Source organism: Lygodium microphyllum, chromosome 3, assembly GCF_053477565.2.
Source record: "Lygodium microphyllum isolate KBCC chromosome 3, Lygodium_microphyllum_v1.1.10, whole genome shotgun sequence".
Classification (NCBI taxonomy): Eukaryota; Viridiplantae; Streptophyta; class Polypodiopsida; order Schizaeales; family Lygodiaceae; genus Lygodium; species Lygodium microphyllum.
The window spans coordinates 161,914,905-161,936,271 of NC_141137.1; the positions used below are offsets into that span (position 1 = coordinate 161,914,905).

At 39.9% G+C, this 21,367-nt stretch overlaps 1 protein-coding gene across 1 annotated transcript; it reads left to right on the plus strand.

Annotated features, from left to right (window-relative positions):
- The first annotated feature begins 962 nt into the window (after window positions 1–962).
- LOC148039099 (uncharacterized) lies at window positions 963–2,081 on the plus strand. Its single transcript, XM_087675314.1, has one exon. The coding sequence runs from the start codon at window positions 963–965 to the stop codon at window positions 1,815–1,817; it is 855 nt and encodes a 284-aa protein (XP_087531440.1). The 3' UTR covers window positions 1,818–2,081.
- Window positions 2,082–21,367: the final 19,286 nt, after the last annotated feature.

Genomic DNA, 21,367 nt, shown 5'->3' on the forward strand with positions numbered 1-21,367 from the left:
TAAATTCTATGAAGGGTGGCTCTACGGTCTTTGTCAATCCGAGAAAAATATCGGATTATGACCCTTGATTTTTTTAAACATATATTTTTAATTAAATAAAAATTGTTAATTATTAATGTTAGTTAGTTTTTAATTTAGTTAGTCTTTAGTTAGTAATCTTACTAACTTATTAATTGACTAACTTTCGAACTAACCAACTAATTTTTAATTGTGTGAAAATATTACATCCTCCTCCCCTTAGAGAAATCGAGATGTCCTTATCTTGAGAGAACCTGGGGGTATCATTTGGAAACTTGTAGGTTATGGGCCTACCACGCTTTCGTTGCACTACTCTAGTCACATAAGTACTCGGTTTCAAAACCAGTGTAACTCATATTATGCAAATTCATTATAGGTATAAGAGTAGGATTTATTGGGGTATTCTCAATACTGAATGTATTACGTTTTAGAAAGATATTTAGGGTTTCTAATCATCCTGAAGGGGTGTAGGTTCTATGTCTTCTTCTTCATCTAATTCCCCTATATATCCAAAGACTGCACTTGTGTAGCTTTATTTTCTTGGAGGCTCAATATCTTCTGGGCTTAAGTTAGAGCAGTTTGCTTGGACTTGTCCTAGTTCATTGCAATAGAAGTATTAATGCTAGGGACATCTCCTACAGATTTGCCCTATCTCTCCGTACGTGTGGCCTCTCTTGTCTTGATCTCGGAAATCATCTTTGCCACAATTGCCCGGTGTCGTATTGCTGCGCATTCGAGGTGTGCAAACCACCCAAAAGTCATGTGTGTGATTTAATACTTTGTACATACTTAGTTGTTATGTTTGCTCTTTCATTCTATGCCGAAGACGGAGAAGAATAAGGAATTTTGGTAGACTGGTAACCCGAGATGCAACTGCTCATGGGAAAGACATAGAAACTAAAGAACTGCCCAGCAAAAAGTCTAGAAAAGAATCTGGTAAATATATGAATGCAAAGGAAGAAGTGAAAACAATTTTAGAACCAGTAGCTGAACTTGAGGAAGCTCATATGAATATCTCTGCGGTAGAAGTTAACAGGGAGAATACAGTATCAGAACAGGATGCGCTGCCCAAAAGGAAGAAGAAACATGCAAATAAAGGTGTGGAAAGCTTACCTGCAGATCTTGGCCCAAAGGAAGGGGAAATTCAGATTTTTTCTGGTCAATCAGGAACCAAAGTAACTGATGCTGAACCTAGTGCAAAGAAGAAAAAGCTTAAAAAAGGGGTTCCACAAGAAAATGTCAGTGATTTGAGGTTTACCTCAGGAGAATTAGTGGCAAATACTGAAGGCAAGCAAGCTGATGCACGTGCGAGTTATCCTGCTTTAGGTAATGGTCTGGCTGAAAAGAAAGAAAAGAAGAATGCGTGTGGAAAGAATCAAAAGGTTGCAGAGGATGGCAAACATATACTTGGTAACACTGTCTCTACTAGTTGTAATGGAACTGCAAAAGAATTGCCAAGGATAGAGTCTTTAGAACAAGGGGATAAAGAATATGTGGATCAGGCTGGAAAAGAAAAGCTGAAAGATGGTAAACAAAAGACGCCTACTGGTGCCTTGGCTTTCAAGAGAGTAGATGTTGACAAGGTGGATTTCTTTCATCCCCGTCTGAAAGACAATTCATACTGGGCAAAAGATGGTGCTGATGAGGGCTATGATGCTAAAGCTCAAGAAGTTCTTGGGCAAGTCCGAGGAAGAGATTTTCGGCATGAAAAGACAAAGAAGAAGCGCGGTTCTTACAGAGGAGGGATGATTGACTTGCAATCTCATTCCATCAAATTTTCTAACTCAGATGAGGATTAGGATTTGCCACCACAAAAACTATGAAGTGATCAAAAGGGAAGATGTTTGTGCTTATCATGCTTAATACCAGGTAGTCCTTTGGCTAATGGTAGTGTGGTGATCAAAGCAGGTTTCAAGAAAGAAGTAGATGAGTAACAGCTGCCAGCCAGCAGCTGGAAAATGGGCTATATTGAAAGACACGACTACTGGTCCAATTTTGTGTTGACATGCTGTAGTGGATGGCTTAATTGGCCCATGTCATTTTTGTGATAAGTAGGGAATGGAGGACAGAACTCTAGATAACTTCTATGTACTGCTCCATACTGGATTTTTAACCTAGCAGCTATCAACATTGACAATGTACAGGTTTGGAAAGGTCTTGGAATTGCAGATTACCTGCACAAACATGGTGCTTTGGGAAGACATATCTCATTGATTATATGCAATGGTTGTTCTGTGGTCCATGCGCACTTTGTCAAGAACTTGGAGAACCCGGGATTGATGGATCTGACATACGATATTTTTGGATAAGGAATCAGAAGGCTGAAAAAGGGGAGAAAACGACGCTAATATGGGAGGCAAAAGGGCGCTCTGCAATCGGAAAAGCTGGGGGGAGAAAGCTCTAAATCGAGAGACGGAGTGCTGAAGCCTTGCGCAGGAGAGAATTAAGGGGAAAAGGCGGAATTTTTTTGAAGCAGATGAAAGACGATGCCGAAAGCGAATAGGGAGGAGACGTCGATACTCAAGAGGGTGAAGAGGACACTTGCCATAGCCTTCTCGCCATAGCTGTCTGTCTTCATCACCTATTAGCATTCACTCTCCCACACACTACTACTACAGAAGACCTTGCGTGACAACACCGATTGCTGCCATGTCTACTAACGATTCTGCAGGGAGAGTCGCTGCCTCTTTTCTTACCAATGTGGACGACTTGATTGGCTCGGTCGAGACATTCATATTCGATTGCGATGTTTACAGGAGTTATTTGGAGGGTGATACCCTAATTGATGGTGTACCAGAAACGTTGGAATGCGGAGGAAGAGCTGAAGGCTGTGAACCTAAGTAAATTGGTTAGTGAAGCTGTTTCTGCTATTTGTGAGGCAAAACTAAAAAGCTCAGACATCAATGCAACTGTACAGATGCAAATTTCTTGAGAAGTCTGGACTCTAGTATCAAGCGCAACACTGCCGTAATAAAGAGACTGAAACAAATCAATGAAGAACAGAGAGAGGGGCTATAGGAAGAGCTGAAGTCGTGTGCAAGAGAGAGGATTGAGCAGGGTTGTAGAGTCTCGTCTCGATTTGACTACGACAACTGCAAGTTCCATCTCAGCTTCCTTACATTGCTGGCTTGGTGAATTTCCCTAAGAGATCTATCATCATGCAATTCACTACTCTTGTTGAAGCCCATGTTGCAGAAAAGACTACTGCTGTGACAGAATCTGTCACGAGGCGTTTGCAATGAAGAGATCTTCGAATTAATTTTCTGGGGGAAAAAGCAGAATTCGTAATTCTATGAACGATCAGAAATAAACGATTAACATCAAGGATAAAAACCAGCTCTTGGAGAATGGGCTTTGCATTCTTCTGCAATAGCTCATAGATGCAACTGTAATAACTGGAGAGTCTGTTATGCCTTATGGCAATTCAATCGATGAAGAAGATGATCGCAGGCACATAACCAGGCTCTGTTTGACAGTGCAAAAAGCAAAGAGAAGACCATACGAGTTTATAAAGGGATGATGCACTCTCTTCTACAAGGGAAGTCTGATGACAATGTGACCATCATATTGAATGATATCTCATCGTGGTTGGATGACAGAATAAGGTCCCAGTCCGTTCATGACTGAAGATTTCCATTCATATGTACTAAATTATTGTTACCCGAGGGGAGACTTACCGAGTATTGATGTTTAGTATTAAGAAGTGATTTTGCTGGTTTTTCTCCTATGCCAAGAACAGATTTGTGACTTCAAATTCCTTATAGTATTGGACATTATTATGATCTGTACTAAAACTGTTTTCTAAACCTCTTGTATATACCTCTGAGGATCTTCTGTACTCGTCTTTTATTGCTGCTATAACTATTCTGAAGAAAAATAAATATGATTCTTTGTGGAGGCCGCCACTATTGACGATCTATCCTTCTATCCTGAAATTATTCAAAGTCCTCAGTGGTCACGACTTGGCTTTCGAAAACCCTTCGACACCGGTTTAAGTTCTTGGATGATTGGCTTTGCTCGAAGTAATGCATCTTGCAAGTCTTTTGGACACATTGCCTCAAGACGGTGGTTCAGATGAGTGTTCAAGACATGGCAAAACTTGGATACTTGCTGCACAATATCCATAGGTATTGTGTATTTTAGTAGGGTTATAAACTTTGAGTAGCAGGCTTCCAAGGTTAATTCTCGGGGGGTTCACTATATATATATTCTCTATATAACGTGTGTTCATGGCCTATTTATAAATATCCTGTTCTGTGAATTTTTCTTGAATAAAACACAACCCTTTTCTATTCAATTTGTAAGTAACCCCTTTATATGACACCCTTCTATATGTAAAAAATGTATAAAAGTAGCGTTTTAAAAACCCGTTTTTTTAAACTCACGTTATATATACATATATTCATGAGTGACCTCCCCAAGGGTTAATTCCAGCTGCTTGAGCTTGAAGATATATTTCATCCTTAAAGTTTGGTAAGTTGGTGGAAGGTATCATCCACATACAGAATCTATTAGTTGAGCCTAAGTGACAATGGCTTCAAAAATACCTTGATCTTTGTACCATTGCTCCACCATATCTGAGTCTGATCAACTAACTTAAGTTTGGCTATCATTGATTGATTGGCAGAAGAAGTTTCCGAAGTAGAGAAATAATCAACCATCAACTCAATCCATATCTCGACCTCTACTACGACATATATCCCTTCCCCATCAAACTAGAGTGCCTTAATTTGCTTGAGAAAAAAATTCCTCTCTTGCATGTCAGCATTCGTGGGTGCAGAAGGTGCTAACAATTAAGTCATACCACTTAGATCATTTTCATTAAGGATATGTCTACACACCATACATTAATCAATCACATTACAAAGTTTTTGCTCTGATACCAACTGTAATGTGGCTAGCTATTGGTTGTCCAGGCACGTTTTTAGCAATCCATCAAGAGATGAGTCTAAGCAACGGCACTTAACACTCCCATAGAATGTCATAGGGTTTTTCACCTAGGGTTTCTCGAGTCTACCTCGCAACGGAACGTCCATGACCAAACCCATTAGGATCGACCTAAAATCTAGGTTCCTAGTGGTCAAGGTCTCTTGACAGCATTCTAGCATCGAGTCCTGGACAGCCTACTCTATGCAGAGATACCCAAGCCAAAGCTGACCCATACCGCACTTGGCTCAAAGAGAATGGGAAATGAGAGGGATGTACCACTCAGCCTCTCTGCCCATAGGGCATAGTCCGATTCTGGTCCCCTAAAACAATATGAATCAGGTTCTAACCTAGCAATACCTAAAGATCAAATGGCGGTAAAACCTTGTGAGAAGCCTCCCAGTTCTTTGGGACCACCCTGCAGTAGGACAAACCCGTTGGGGGTTCCGCCAACCCGCTTTCTTCAATAAGCATTCTTTAGTTATCTAATTAGGTCCTATTACATTTATGTGTGACATTTAAAATTAGCTTCCTTAATTAGGCCTTTTAGGAAACCGGGTTTGTTCGTGTAATTTATGGCACAAACACAAATACAGAGCAATTTGACAAACAAGTTCAAACAAGTTTCTTAACTTGTCTTCAAGTTAATCTTTGTCTCCTGCCCATACATGAGAAATTATGTATTCCTTTTGTCCAACAGAAGTACCCGATCCAAATCACATGGCACTATAATTTCCATCCATTATCTAGAATAGGATCTTCCAACGCCACAAACGTTAGGCTCATGGCAATCTCTAGCTTCATCGCCCTAGACTTGATAAGGGGTGTCCAGTGCTCCAATGATCCCAAGTGATCATGGAGTGAGACATAATTTCCATGGATGGCCTTCTCACCACTCGATCTTCGGCCTGTGAATCGAGCAGTGCCCTCTCGGGTTGAAATGCGACGTGACCTTAGAGATGATCCACCTGCGTAAAATGTCATTCCTTAATTAATCCAATTAAGAATGAAGCATGATCAAGGCAATCAACCTAATATCATCTTCCAAGAAAAAACTCCTTTATTTTCCATGGCAATTTGTCATCATAGATCCTCGCCATGAATTTACCATCAATCACAAGCACTTGGAGTAATCATCCAAACCACAATCCAACAATCAGTTGAATGTACAAGCATTTAGGGAGTTGTTTGATCAACCAAAAAAAACCAATTATATCTTTCCCAAACAATATAAGAATAGATGTGATAACAATTCCATCGCATATTCGCTCCCCCCCTTAGGATCAAAGAGCGATTCTATGCAAAAGTTACTTAACATTTGTATGCACAATTTCTAATGTCATTCTTTTTACTATTATGCCATGCATAACCCGTGACTGATTCTTCCTTGTAATTGCTCTATCAACGAATAAGCCATCTACAACTAGGTGTGATTAACTTTCCTTGATACATGCACTTTGCAAGCTCTATCTTTCAAATATGTGAGATGAAATTTATCTATTTCGATGACTTATACTCATGCATCATAGTATGGGCCTAACGTATCTCATACGAGAATAAAAGCTAGCATCTATCAATTTGGAATACATTACTTACGACGGGTACCACAGCTGGATTGACAATTATGTCTTCGCTCGAAGCTTCATTGCTAGTTGTAGGATTACCATCCACATGCAACATTCTTCGCTTGGGGACCATTGTTCGTAAGTAGATTCGAGAGATAAGGAAGGAATGGATTTTGAGATGGAAGAACGTAATAGAATATGGTTTAGTCAAAGATCGCGAGATAGGGGAATTTGAGCTAAGTCCCTCCCTTGATGCCTCTTAGGGGTAACTCCTCTCTCTCTCTCTCTCTCTCAAGCTCCGTCTTGCAATCTCTTGAAGGAGTATCCTTCTACCTCTTTATCGCAGCCTCTCGGCGTCTCCTTGTGCTTTCTTGTGCCTCCCAATGCCTCATATTTATAGTGAATGAGAGAAGAGGGTCTGTTGACTGAGAAAAAAAGCTCTTGGTGTGAAGGGAATCTTGGAAAAATCAGTGATCTGATGCTCAAATCATAAATCTAATGGTTCCATTGGCTCTAAAAGGTGGGGTAAAATCCCAAGACACTTGAGACACTTGGTTAGAAATCTTTTAGATTACTCCTTTTTCTCCCTGTTCGAAGTGTTGTCTACTGCCTGCAAACTGTGATCGCAGCACGCACGATTTTGCCAATCTCTCTCTCTTTTTTTTCTTTTTATAAAATCTCTAAAAGTAACTAAAACATCACTTGGCCTTTTTTTAAATGACATCTAATTCTAGAAATCTCCATATCTTTTTAGGATAATTTTTAAAATATGCTAGTTTTTGCCCAAAAATCTAATATTTTTAGACCATCCATACTATACACATTAATACTAGTGATTAATATGGCTTATAACTCTCGTTCACATTGTAACTTATCGTGAAGAGTGGCTATGTTCCTTGACAATCTGAGAAAAATATCGGATTATGACTCTCAAATTTTTTAAACATATATTTTAAATTAAATAAAAATCGTTAATTATTAACATTGGTTAGTTTTAACTTTAGTTAGTCTTTAGTTAATAATGTTACTAACTTATTAATTAACTAACTAACTTTTGAACTAACCAACTAAATTTTAATTGTGTGAAAATATTACAAGAAATCATAAATATAGGCTAGATAAAGTAGGAGTGAACTTATGAAGGGTGTAAATTTAGATACTTCTTACCTCTTCCATGGAGCTCTCATGATGTGTATGAATTAGTGAACTTATGTATCAAGGAAATGATCTCTTGCATACAACCCTCATTTGTCTACATTAATCAACTTATATACTAGGTACTTCTCTCTTGCATTGACTAGCCCTCAAAATCTAGCTAGCTTGGAATGACAAATTGCAAATCTAATCATTTATTAAACCTCCTCTTTTGAATATCAAATATCCATCCTATTTTGGTCTCTAAATGTTGAAGAGAAAAGGTTAGATGTGATGGGTTGTCCTACTCCAACATGATAGGCTAGGCCGCCTCATCCATTGGCTTGGCCTATAGCCCTTGCATTTTACTGGCATTGCATGTTATGGCATTAATAGGCTACAAAGCTTTTAAGACAATATGGTGGCATGGTGAGTCATCATTCAAAACCAACTGCCCTATTTTTATTGAGTTGAGACGGGTTTTTCTTTTTTGGTGGGGGGCGGGGGTTGGGGGATGATGGATCGCTCATAAATATATCAGTTTATCACGTGGGTTCACCATAGGGAATTTTTAAAATGCCACTTTTTACATACAAAAGGGTGCCATATAAAGGGGTTATTTACAAATTGAATAGAAAAGAGTTATGTTCTATTTGGGAAAATTTTACAAATATGGGTATGTATACATTGACCTGAATGCATATGTTATAGAGGATATACAAAGAGTGAAACCCTCAAGAGTTCAGAGATTATCTAGTCTAGATTAAGGCCACTTGTTTATTTAGAAGTTTCTTTGCTTTTTAAAAAAAAACTTCTAAAACTAGCTGGGAAAAAAGAGGCAATGCTCCTAAGTAGCCTTCTTGGTGTCTATAGGTTTAGAGGCCTAATCTATAGGGCTAGCACTACAAAGAAACAGGATTGTAAATAGAAAAATATACATGTTTTTGGACAAAGCACAAATTGGGTGGTGCCTTGGATAACTGCAGTTAAATCAGACCTACATCTATAAGCATGTTTTTAGATGAAATGTACACTATAACAAAAAATTGAAGTAGATGTGGATTCTAGATACACTTTTGTAGGCTACCATTATCCAAACTCAAAGTTTATATGCACTACAAAGGATTAGGTCCACAGACAGGGCCATATTGACGCATTTGTTGAACACGAAAAAAAAACCTTACGGGCATGTCTAATTCTCCAATTAGTTGGGTATCAGAAGTTTTACATTTGAAATCATGTTCACATCATGTCATATAAGAGTGAATTTTTATGCTGGTTTAAATGCACTTTACCTGCAATTTTGAGAATACTATATTCACTCATTTAAATGTGTTTTTACCTATAATTTTCATGCCCTTTCTCATGCGAATGCAAATGCACTTTTTGTGTAGGTAAAAGTACACCTATGGTTCTAATCACAATTCTACAACCATCAACTTCTTATTTTCTTTTAATGCCCTTCTTGTATACTCTTGGGTGTCAGTTTTAAGAACTACTTTCTGTTGAGATATCGAGCTCCACTCGTGATACGCCAGGGTGACCATTGAGTACTTATGTCACCGACTTGTCAGTTGCAGACGCGGTTGGTACACCGCCGATGAATAATAGCTGATAGCTATCCTTATCTACTCTAGTTCGTGGCTCAGTTAGTATGCCACCTTAGTTAGTTGAGTTTGGTTTGAGACCCATATATAGGGTTCTTCTATTTCTTTGTATTAGAGTTCTTTTTGGCTTACACAACTAAGAAGAGGAAAACTGTTTTCAGTCTCCACCCTTGTGTGTATTCCCCCATTGTGCAAGCAAGAAAGCTACAAGTGAGACTCCTTCCTTCTCTCCCACAATCTTGACATGGTATCAGAGCCTTGTTCGTGGTAAGGAGCTCAAGAAAGCAAGCCAAGCTCGCGGTGTTCTGGTAAGAGGAGCAGTGTTGCTTTCATTTTCTGTTTTGGGAGAAGATCTCTGTAGGTAGCACAGCCGAAAATTGCAAAAGTGCATTGTCTCAGGTTGAGACGCCCTTCGCGGTGAAGCAAGAGGGCAGTATATGCTGCGGGAAAGAGCTTTATCTCTTGGCGACCTTGTTTTTTTGATTTGAGGCCATTTCGGGGCCTGTTTTGGAGGCGGAAGTTTTCTGCACACACTCAGGAAAAAGCCCTGTTTTATGCTGTGCGACCACTGTTCTACAAGTCGGTGAAAAGTAACCACAGATATTGCATTGTATGCTCGTGTGCAGAGACATTGGGAGTTACAGAATCATCCTTGGTTCCTGTTTATGCAAAATCGTCACTAGGAAGTGACTGTGTGGTCAAATACCACTTTCGCCAGTTTTGCAGATTTGCTCTTGTGAGGGTGAAGCTGTGTTTTTTGCAGTGACAGAATTTTTTGCAGTATTCTGTAATGGCGTCTGATTCTCTTTCACAGATTGTAACTGAAAAGCTTGACAAGAACAACTTCCAAGCATGGAAGTTTAGAATGACGAATTTCCTTATGGGAAAAGGATATTGGGAATTTGTTGCAGGAAATGAAGAAGAACTAGTTCTTCCTGATGTTCCCAATCAATAACAAATGCAGGCATTCAAAGCATGGCATGAGAGAGCGAGGAAAGTTATGTACTGGCTGTCTATCAGTATTTCAGACTCTATGATTGTGCATATTCAGGATGCAAGTACGCCAAAGGAGGCATGGGATACTTTGTCAAAAATGTACAGCACAAATACTCAAGCCAGGAAAATGCAGCTCAAGCAAGAGTTGCATAATGTGCAAGGAGAAAATATGAGCATCAACGACTACCACATGAAGGTGAAGAAGATTGCAGATGCACTTGCTTCCATTGGGTCGCCAGTGGAAGATGATGATTTAGTTTTTGTGACCTTGAATGGTCTAGGAAAGGATTATGCACAGTTCCGAACATCCATTTCCGTCCGTGAAAGATTTCCTGATTTTGAGAAGTTGATTACTCTTCTAATTTCTGAGGAGCAGAGAAATGGTGGTGCATCTTCTTCAGGAGGAACTTCAAAAGAAGCTGTCTTCTACTCAAATGCTGGAAGAGGTAGAGGCAGAGGTAGAGGAGGCCGATTTGGAGGCCGTGGTAGATATCAGAATATGCAGCAAACTCAAGAAAACCAGTCCTATGGAGGAGGACGTGGTAATTCTAGAGGCAGGGGGAGCCAAAGAGGTCGTGGTGGATGGCAAAGAGGTCAAAATGCAAACAGTAATGTTGAATGCTACTACTGTGGTAAAATGGGTCATATGGCTAAAGACTGCTATAAAAAGCAGAATGACATCATGAATGGAAAACTGCAACAAGGGAATTATGCATCTTCTAATAGACAGGGTGATGACAGAAATGAGCATTTATTCATGGTGCAGCACATGAACAATTCTGTGACAAGTGCAGAAGAAAGCAACGATGTATGGTAATGTTGACTCAGGTGCATCAAACCACATGACAGGTCATGCAGAATGGATGGAGGATGCAAGGAAAATGGAAAAACCAGGATTTGTGGAGACTGGTGATGATACTGCACATCCGATTGTGCAGATTGAAAAAATTCCTTTGTCTATGCAGGATGGGAAAAAGAAATACCTGTCCGATGTATTTCATGCCCCGAATATCACCAAGAATCTGGTTTCTGTTGGTCAAATGGTTGAACAGGGCTTGCAGGTCAGATTTAATCCTCATGGATGCTTTGTTGAGGATATGAAAAATAAAGGTCGCTTGATAGCAAAAGGAAAGAAGAAGGGCAGAATGTTTACATTGGATGCAGACATGTCTGAATTGAGTGCAGCAATGTTTGCACATGGGACCGGTGTAGTTGCAGATATTGATATCTGGCATAAACGCATTGGTCATGTTAATGTACAGCGACTTAAATCAATGCAGGCCCAAAATATTGTTGCAGGATTGCCTAGATTCAAGGTTGCAGAAATGCATAAGGTATGTGAAGCCTGTCAGTTTGGAAAACAGGCAAGGAAACCATTTCCTAGACATGTTCAAGAGAGTAAGAAGCCATTGGAATTAATCCACTCTGATGTGTGGACTACTAAAGCTGCGTCTCTTGGAGGCTGTCATTATTTTGTCAGTTTTATTGATGACTATAGCAGAAAAGTTTGGGTGTATTTTATGAAAAAGAAAAGTGAAGTTTTTGGGCATTTCAAAACTCTTAAAGCTATGGCTGAAAAAGAAACAGGTCTGCAGATAAAATGCCTAAGGTCAGATAGAGGGGGAGAGTACCTCGTAAATGAGTTTGCAAGGTTCCTGCAGGAGCATGGCATAAAGCAGCAATATTCATGCAGTCATACCCCACAACAAAATGGAATTGCAGAAAGAAAAAACAAACATATTGGAAAGGTGTCTCGTGCCATGATCAATGAAAAAGACCTGCCAGATTTTTATTGGGCTGAAGCAGTTGCTACAGCAGTCTACATAATGAACAGGACTCCCACTGCAGCAATACATGGAATGACTCCAGAGGAGAGGTATACTGGTTGGAAACCAGATATTTCTCATTTGAAAATTTTTGGTTGCATTGCCTATGTACATGTGCCAGATGAGTTGAGATCCAAGTTGGATCCAAAAGCTGAGAAGTGCATCTTTATTGGTTACTCTCTGCAGCAAAAAGGGTATAGATGCTATAACCCTTCTACTCGTAAGTTTACAGTGAGCAGAGATGTTGTTTTTGATGAGATGAGTAGCTGGTATAAACCAGTAAATGTGATTGATGATGTAGATGCACAAAATGGTAATGCTGCACAGAATTCACAGCAGCAGTCACAAAATATTAGTGGACCTGGAGCGTCCTCTAGCAGTGGTTCACATTCTTCGCCATGGACAGGCAGATTGAGATCAGGAGAATATTCTCAAAGTAATGCAGATAGTGGTATGCAGGTATCACGAAAAGGAAAAGAGAAGGTTGATCAGCCCATGTTTGATGTGAATGCAGGTCACTCTTATGTGGATGGTGAATCCAGTGGCTCAGAACAGAGCATTGATGATGAGTTGGGTATTCCTTCTATTGTTACACCTGGAGTAAGGAAGACCAGGGATGTTTTGAGAGCACCTGGGAGTGAACCCACTTTGCGCAGGTCTACCAGAGTTAGGTATCCTGTGGATAGGCTGAAATATGATGGATTTATAGCCATTCACTATGCATATATGGTCAAGGTGATACAGGAACCAGAACCCACTTCTTTTGAGCAAGCCATGGGAAAAGAAAAATGGGAGAAAGCCATGGATGAAGAAATGGATGCCTTGGAAGCAAATGCTACATGGGAATTGGTACCTTTGCCTAAAGGTAAGAATGCAATTGGCTGTAAGTGGGTTTATAAGGTGAAGCACAATGCAGATGGTTCTGTGAACAGATACAAGGCAAGATTAGTAGTCAAGGGGTATGCACAAACATATGGCATTGACTATGAAGAAACATTCAGTCCGGTTGCAAGGATGGCAACCGTAAGAGCAATCATTGCTATGGCTGCATCAAAGGGATGGTCTTTACATCAGACGGATGTAAAGAATGCCTTCTTGCATGGTGATTTGCAAGAAGAGGTCTATATGGAGCAGCCACCAGGTTATGTGCATGCTGTTCATCCTGAGTTTGTTTGCAGGTTGAAGAAAGCCTTGTATGGCTTGAAGCAAGCACCTAGAGCATGGTCTGACAAGATAGGGCAGTATCTTGTCATTATTGGCTTTCAGATTTCCAAGGCAGATTTCTCACTTTATGTGAGAAAAACAGAGAAAGGTATTATGCTGCTTGTCATTTATGTTGATGATTTGATTATCACAGGTGATAGTGATGAAGATATCCTTCATGTGAAAATGCTATTGAAGCAGAAGTTTGAGATGAAGGATTTGGGAGAGCTGCGTTATTTCTTGGGCATTGAGGTGATTAGATCACCAAGTGGGATATGGCTCTTACAGAGGCAGTATGGATTGGACATGATGTCTAAATATGGGATGACAGGCTGTAAGCCTATTTCAGTTCCTTTGGAGCAGAATGTGAAGTTGAGCGCAGATGCAGGTGAGCTTCTCGAAGACCCTACTATGTACAAACGCATAGTAGGAAGTTTGATCTATATGACTATTACCAGGCCAGATTTGAGCTATGTTGTTGGATTGGTAAGCCCGTTTATCCAGGCTCCAAGGAAACCACATTTGGATGCGGCTAGATGCATACTCAGGTATGTGAAGTTCACATTGCAGTATGGACTATTTTATGAGACTGGGGTTCAGATACAGTTGCATGGATACACTGATGCTGATTGGACTGGTAGCATTTCTGATAGACGATCTACCAGTGGATATGTGTTCTCTTTCGGGAGTGCTGCAGTCACTTGGAGCAGCAAGAAACAGCCTACAGTTGCCTTATCGAGCACAGAGGCCGAGTACAGGGTTGCAGCAATGGCTGCATGTGAGGTAGCTTGGTTGCATAAGCTACTTTATGATATGCATCAGCCTACAGATGGGCCGGTTGTCGTTTATTGTGACAACATGAGCAGTATACATTTGGCAAATAACCCAGTCTATCATGCTAGAACAAAGCACATTGAGGTGCATTATCACTATGTGCGGGACAGGGTTTTACTAGGTCTTATTGATCTAGTTTATGTCAGCTCAGAGGATCAGGTAGCTGACATATTCACAAAGGCATTGGGCGCAAAGAAGCTGCGCAAGTTCAGAGACCTGCTTGGTGTACAGGAATTGGGATTGAGCTCGAGGGGGAGTGTTGAGATATCGAGCTCCACTCGTGATACGCCAGGGTGACCGTTGAGTACTTATGTCACCGACTTGTCAATTGCAGACGCGGTTGGTACACCGCCGATGAATAATAGCTACATGATAGCTATCCTTATCTACTCTAGTTCATGGCTCAGTTAGTATGCCACCTTAGTTAGTTGAGTTTGGTTTGAGACCCATATATAGGGTTCTTCTATTTCTTTGTATTAGAGTTCTTTTTGGCTTACACAACTAAGAAGAGGAAAACTGTTTTCAGCCTCCACCCTTGTGTGTATTCCCCCATTGTGCAAGCAAGAAAGCTACAAGTGAGACTCCTTCCTTCTCTCCCAAAATCTTGACACTTTCACATATTAAAAAAAGACTACACACATTAAGATAAATTGAAACAATTAAACGTAGACAACACATATAAGTAAAAGTAGCTTGCATTACTCAAAGTATACAAAAGATCATATTTACATGATTTTTAGCCATCCATTATAGCTTTAGGTACCTATTGAGCTATTATATAGATCAAAGGTCATATATTCTCTAAAGAGCTATCACCACCACCCTCTTTTGATCATCATCATCATCACTCTTATCATCCTCATCACCATCATTATTCTTAACATTGTACCTTTTGCCCTCCATATCACCCCCTCTTACACCGCTCTACCTCATTGCATTGTTGCACCTATAGATATGTATAATGCAAGCTTAGAATAACAAGAAATTTCAAAGTATTTCAAAAAGTAGATGACTTAACAAATTCGTTGTACCATGATTTTACATTATTGTTGCTCTATGATAACACCTTGCAGGCACACAAATGCATCCATATATCAAGCCTATTATGAGGATACTTACACCTTGTCTCACAAGATGACTAGTAGGCAATGGACCAACAAGATCCAACTGTAAAATGAAATCACCAAGAGTATAAGATAAAATCAATGCCAAATAGTCACATATAAAAGCTGAAATAAAAATCAAATACTTACAAAGTTTCCATTCATATTCTCAATGCCTCCCGACCCAAAATGCAACAAAACAAATCACTTCATTTAGATTCTATGTCTCCTTTTATTAAGGGTTAGAAACCCCATGCTCCACCTTACTCTAAGCCTTTATTTGACTCTTAACCATGTGCAATGATTGGCATTTCCTTGGGATCAAATCCTTACTCTACCCTCTTCTTATTTTCAACTACTATTTATTTGTTAACCATGACCCTCTTGTTAAAAATTGCATTTTTGATTTTTTTCTCAAGCCTACTCATTTCTTGAATGTGGGGGATTTCGCATGCATTGAAGAAATTGTTGTTGGGATTGTAGTTGGCTCTTGCTATTTGAACCATAAAAAGAAATCTCATGATAGTTTGCATACACTATGGAAATAAAATAGCTCATGACCCATTTTCCCGCAAGATTATGGAGGACCTTACTCAATACATTTAGTTGGTAATAAACTTTAATTGGTTGGGGTTTTGCATCTCTCTCTTCATACTTCTGGGCTTGTATCAATCTCTCTTTATGCTATTGGGTGTCTATTGGTCTCTCTCTATACTACTATGGAGAGGGGCTCCAAATACCATTAAAAAAACATCTACAATGGCAGTTATGCCCGTGGCTACTACTACTACCACTCCCATCGGACAACTCATGCTGTGGGGACTATAAAGAACTTGCACCTCAAAAAGGCAAAGCTAATACTAGTGAAATTATTAGGGACTATGTAGCCATTTGAGGTAGAGAATGTCAAGGGGTGATCATGCACTCATATAGCTTGAGTGGGGTGGGAGGATACCCAAAGAAGGGCTCTATCTTGATCATCATTCTCTCTCTCTCTCTCTCTCTCTCTCTCTCTCTCTCTCATCTTAAGGGTTGAGGTCTTGAGATGATGACCCCCACCACATCAAAATTTGCAGTAAGATAAAGAGAAATATCTACAAAAAATAGAGTATAGAAACTTGACTATTACTATAACAGACCATGATTATAAAAGAATAAATCAAACATCAAACTAAATATAGATATCCATATCTTTGATTATTTGATGATTTTTCTTTCTTTTTCTTCAAGTAATAAATAACACAAATGGTACATTCTAAATACATTAAAAATAAATAATTGGATAAGTTAGTAATTGAATAATTTAATCATATATTTATTTAATACAACAACCAGATTCCTCGACATAAGTAAAATGCTACTTTTAATTTCTTATATGTTTAATAGAGTGAAATACTCTCCTAAAATCAATGAAGATTATTCCATTCCTCCCCAAACTATGCAAATTTCAATCCCATTCCATTGTATCACCTCATCTATTTGCCTTTGATTACTAGGGTATGTCAAGCACTTATGTCTTTGCTCCAATTTTGTTGTAGTGCTAGCATGGATAGGCATGGCTTGAGTTATAGGTAGCATAAAAATATGCTTCATGTAAGCTTAGTGAAGCTTAGTATAGTAGCCAAGCCTAACATGTCTTTGCTCACACCACTTAGCATAAGGAAGTAGATCCAATCCTAGTGGCTTGACATAATGTGACCTATACTTAGCCTATGCCTATCCTTAGCCTAAGATTAGCCTAACATGGATTTCCTTGCCCAGACTTAGCATAGTCAAGTACAACCAATCCTAATAGTATAGCCTAACCTATAGTTAGACTATGCCTATACTTAGCTTAAGCTCAGTGAGGCCTACTCTAACATGGCTTTCTTTACTCATACTTAGCATAACAAGCATAGCCAATCCTAGTGGCCTTGTATAGATGAGATTGGGCATAGCACAGCCTATACTTAGCTTATATCTATGTTTCATATTGTAACGTGTCCACCTATTCACTTGTAGGACACGTCTTAGCAGCCCATCGAGAAGAGAGTCCAGAAAGCGTCGCCCGGCACTCCCACGGAATGTCACGGGGTTTGCGATCTAGGTCTTTCCCAGTCTGCCACAAAGCAGAAGCATTCTGGCCATTCCCACTTAGGACTTACCTGAATCAGGGTTTTCCTAGTGGTCAAATTCCTAGAATGGTAGCTAGCGTCGAACCCCAGGCGAACTACTTTACGCAGAAACGTCAGGGTCGAAGCGGATTCATGCTGCACTTGGTTCAAGGATAATGGGAAACAAGAGGGATGCAAAGCTCGAGCTCTCTGCCCATAAGGCATAGTCCCATTCCGTTCCCCTAAAACATCACAAATCGGGACTCTAGCTTCCTAGATTCTAAGTCATCGTTACCTTGCTATCAACTTCTTTGAGAAAAGTTCCTAGCCAATCGGGACAACCCTTCCATAGGACGGACCCATGGTCACATCCATCACACTTTTCTCAAGGTTGCTTTAGTTATCTAATGACCTATCACATTTAGTTTGACACGCAAAAACAGCTTCCTTAATTAGCCATTTATTCACTGGTTCCTTTACATAATCTTAGCACTGACATAGAAAAACAATGTCAAGCAAGTTCCTTTTCAACAATTGATCTTATTTATCAGTCTTTGGAATATATCATAATAATCCAGTCTGAAGGCTAATCCACAATCCGCCCGAAGGCAATCCATAATCCGCCTGAAGGCAATCTAGCAATCCTCAGGGATCACTAATCCAAGTTTTCGCCCGTAGACTAGTATGCGGACCTTGAGATCCAATCCTAAGTCATGTCGGGCTCTTGTGCAGGACCCCGAGGCAAGGGATTTACGGCCAGAGCCCCCTGGCACCCAAGCGTCCTCCTGCTCCAAGTAGCACCCACGGAGAGATCTCTCGCGGCGGGTTCAGCCCATGTAACCAGTGCGGCTAACAACCCCCTTGGTTAGGGTCAGGTAGACAGTCAGGGGTAATTGATGTTGCCTCTCCCTCCAGGCCTTCAACCTGAAGCATTAATTATTTTTCTATCTTTAGTTCATTGAGCAAAGAAGTACAAACAATGCTCCTAACTGTACAAACACAATCAATCATTTGGCCAATTGCTAAGGTGTGAATCCTTTTCTCCGAATGCATCCAACATTCGATCCAGGATCAATTGGACTTGGCAAGATCCCTCAAGGGTTTTTTTGTTTGTTTACCCTTTTATCCTTGGGTTAGGGTTTACACCGTGTTAACCCAAATTAACAAACACATTAGGTTCCTTAAACTAAGATAGTAATTCCTGGCAACCTTATCGCCCTAACTTGATTTGTCAATTTCTTGCTAGGCAATTCATGGTTATCCTATCTTGGCAACTCAGCCTCACAGAAGGGTGATGTAGCAGGATGACTACTCATCCTCAAGATAGTTTGACTTGAACTTAGGACTTGCCAACCTTGTTCTAAGGAGTGGCAACTCTATTTTGTGATTTAACACGAAACCATGCGATGTTGCAACTTGTTGCATAGGGGTCGCATCTGACTTACAGGATCATCTCTCCCATCAAACAGCGTTCCTTGGTCAATAAATATGTTTGGTCAAGATGTAGGGTTTGGGAGTCCTCTTGACCCAACCCAACCCTAGCCTTACTAGGTCGACAATGTTTGGCCCTAGGGTTTCTAAACTTAATCGGAAGTCTAGTATTAGGCCAATTTACCCTAGCGTAAAAACCCTAGATTGTTAATTGTATGGGCGTCTAACTAACCCTAACATTCCATGAATGTGGGTAGGACCTTTGAGGTTGGGAATTAGCAAGTCGATTTTTTCTGAGAGCGATACTAAGCAGAATTTTAGCGCGGCTTAGCTCTACCTAACGCATTGAAGTGGTCATCATTTGAGTCACACCCTTACAACGAATTACCTAACTAATCCAATTGTCTTGCGACAAGAGGTGATCTTTCCTTAGAAGAGATGCAAATCCTTTTCCTAAGATATGTAAATAATTGCAAAACATAATATTCCATGCAAATAAGCGATTCATAGACTTTTCCTTCTATGCAACTAAAATATTTCAATGATCATTTATTTTCCCTTGCGCTAAAACTATAATGATGCAATGGAACCAAGCTTTAATGATTGACAATTTAGGACTAACTCATATAGAAACCGACGTTGGATTACATCAAGAACTATACCTATAAACCTTTTGTCCAATGCATTGAATTCGTGATTTAATATGAAATGCATCTTTTTCTAAAACAACTTCGATAAAGAAGTTCCTGCATGACGAATGCCATAAGACTATTGTTGACTTAATCCATTCAGCGGCACTCAATCCAACTTAAAATGCAAGCATTCTCGCATGCAACAGGCAAGTTCATGGTTTCCTTTTCATGCCATGCAATTCTTGGACAGCATTCAATGGCGTCTAAGATTAACCTTTATACAAATCATGTCCATGGATTTAGATCATAAGTGCAACATGGGACAAGCTCTATCCTTCTTAGTACGAACCCTCTTCTAATTTATGCATTATACATTCAAGGAAATTGCAACTTGGAGATGCAAGCATCTTTCAAAGACATGACATGCACTAACTTCGTAAACGAATGGATAATTGTGTTAAAAATTTCCAAATGTATTTAACTCAACTACGTATATTAAAGACATGCTTAAATGCATTCTTCCCATGAAAATTAAATGTGCCTAATGCATTCCTTTTATGCGGAATTAATCTTCTAAGAACCTGGGCATTAGGGTTCGAGATATTGTCCACACATGTGCTCGGGGTAGAAACTCCTGCGTGAGCGCCTCTCGTCATTTTCTTGGGAGCCATTGACGAGTTGAATTCTGGTTTAGCAAGGCTCTTTATGCGTTACGAATCCCTTTCTGCTCGATGTCTTCTCCTTCGCGTAGGACACGGCCTTATAATCGCAGTTCTTAAAGAAACCCGAGATGCCTTATAATCGCAGTTCTTCTGTGATAGCAACGTGACGTACAGAGAGAAAGTAAGATGATGATGAGGATAAGGATGAAGGTGATGATAATAATGATGATGATGGCGATGGGGGTGGGGTAGGCGGCAGCAGCGTTGCAGTAGGCGACAGCCTGGCGGACTTCACGTCGGCGATGGCAACAGCACGGCTACTCACGATCCTCCCTTCATTCCCCCCCTCAAGCCTAAAAGGGGTTCATATAGTGTGTAGGGGGGGGAAGATAGCCTCCCACGTGGCTAGCTTGCATGCCTCCCCTCCCTCATACTTCTCCACAACACACTCCTCTCTCTTCCACACTTCTCCACACCACTTCCACTTAGTTCCACTCCCTCTTCCTTGCCATGCATCGGCTGAGGGGAGGGGGTAAATAATAAAAAGAAATTTGCAAAAATTTTAACCATTATCCTTTACCTTTCCCGTAAAGGGTGTTCTTGTGTGGCCTTGCGGTCTTCAAGCCGTGGCCTCGTATGCACGTCACGGAGTCGAAATTTATCATTGTGCATGGAGGGAACACTTAGGCATCAACATAAATCGACGCGGGAGATTATTTTGCACTGCTTTTGTGCGAGATGTGCGGGGTTTTTTTAAAAAAAAGTGATTAATATTTCATGCGAAAATATTACACATATAGGCTTAGCAAAGCCTAGGCTAGTTTGCCCCTAGCCTACAAGATGATGTGGCACAAGTAGTTGATGATATGGTAGATAGTTGATGATGAAGTACATCCTATGGTTTGCAAGTTAGGCTTGGCTAGAAATAATCTACTTACACTTATCCTACACATATTCTTGAATTTTTCTTATTAAATGTAACCTAACTTACAATTAGGCTATAGTTAGTGTGTGCTTATGATTACCTTACACATAGCCAACAACTCCTATATAGAGCCTATGTTCTCTCTCTCTCTCTCTCTATATATATATATATATATGATATTTTATATGCATGCAAGTTAATTTTTTTGCACTTATAGTTAACATGTAAGCATGTATTCATTTTAATCAAAAGGCTTGATAAAAATCCCTTAAAAGTCTTGTTTAAGAAATTGAAAATACCTATCTAGCTTGGTGGTTAATAGCCCATCAATATATATCCTTTTTCTTTGTACTTGTAACGTGCCTAGGTTGCGACACATTTTAGTTGATCTAAAGGATGCCACATAGCACTC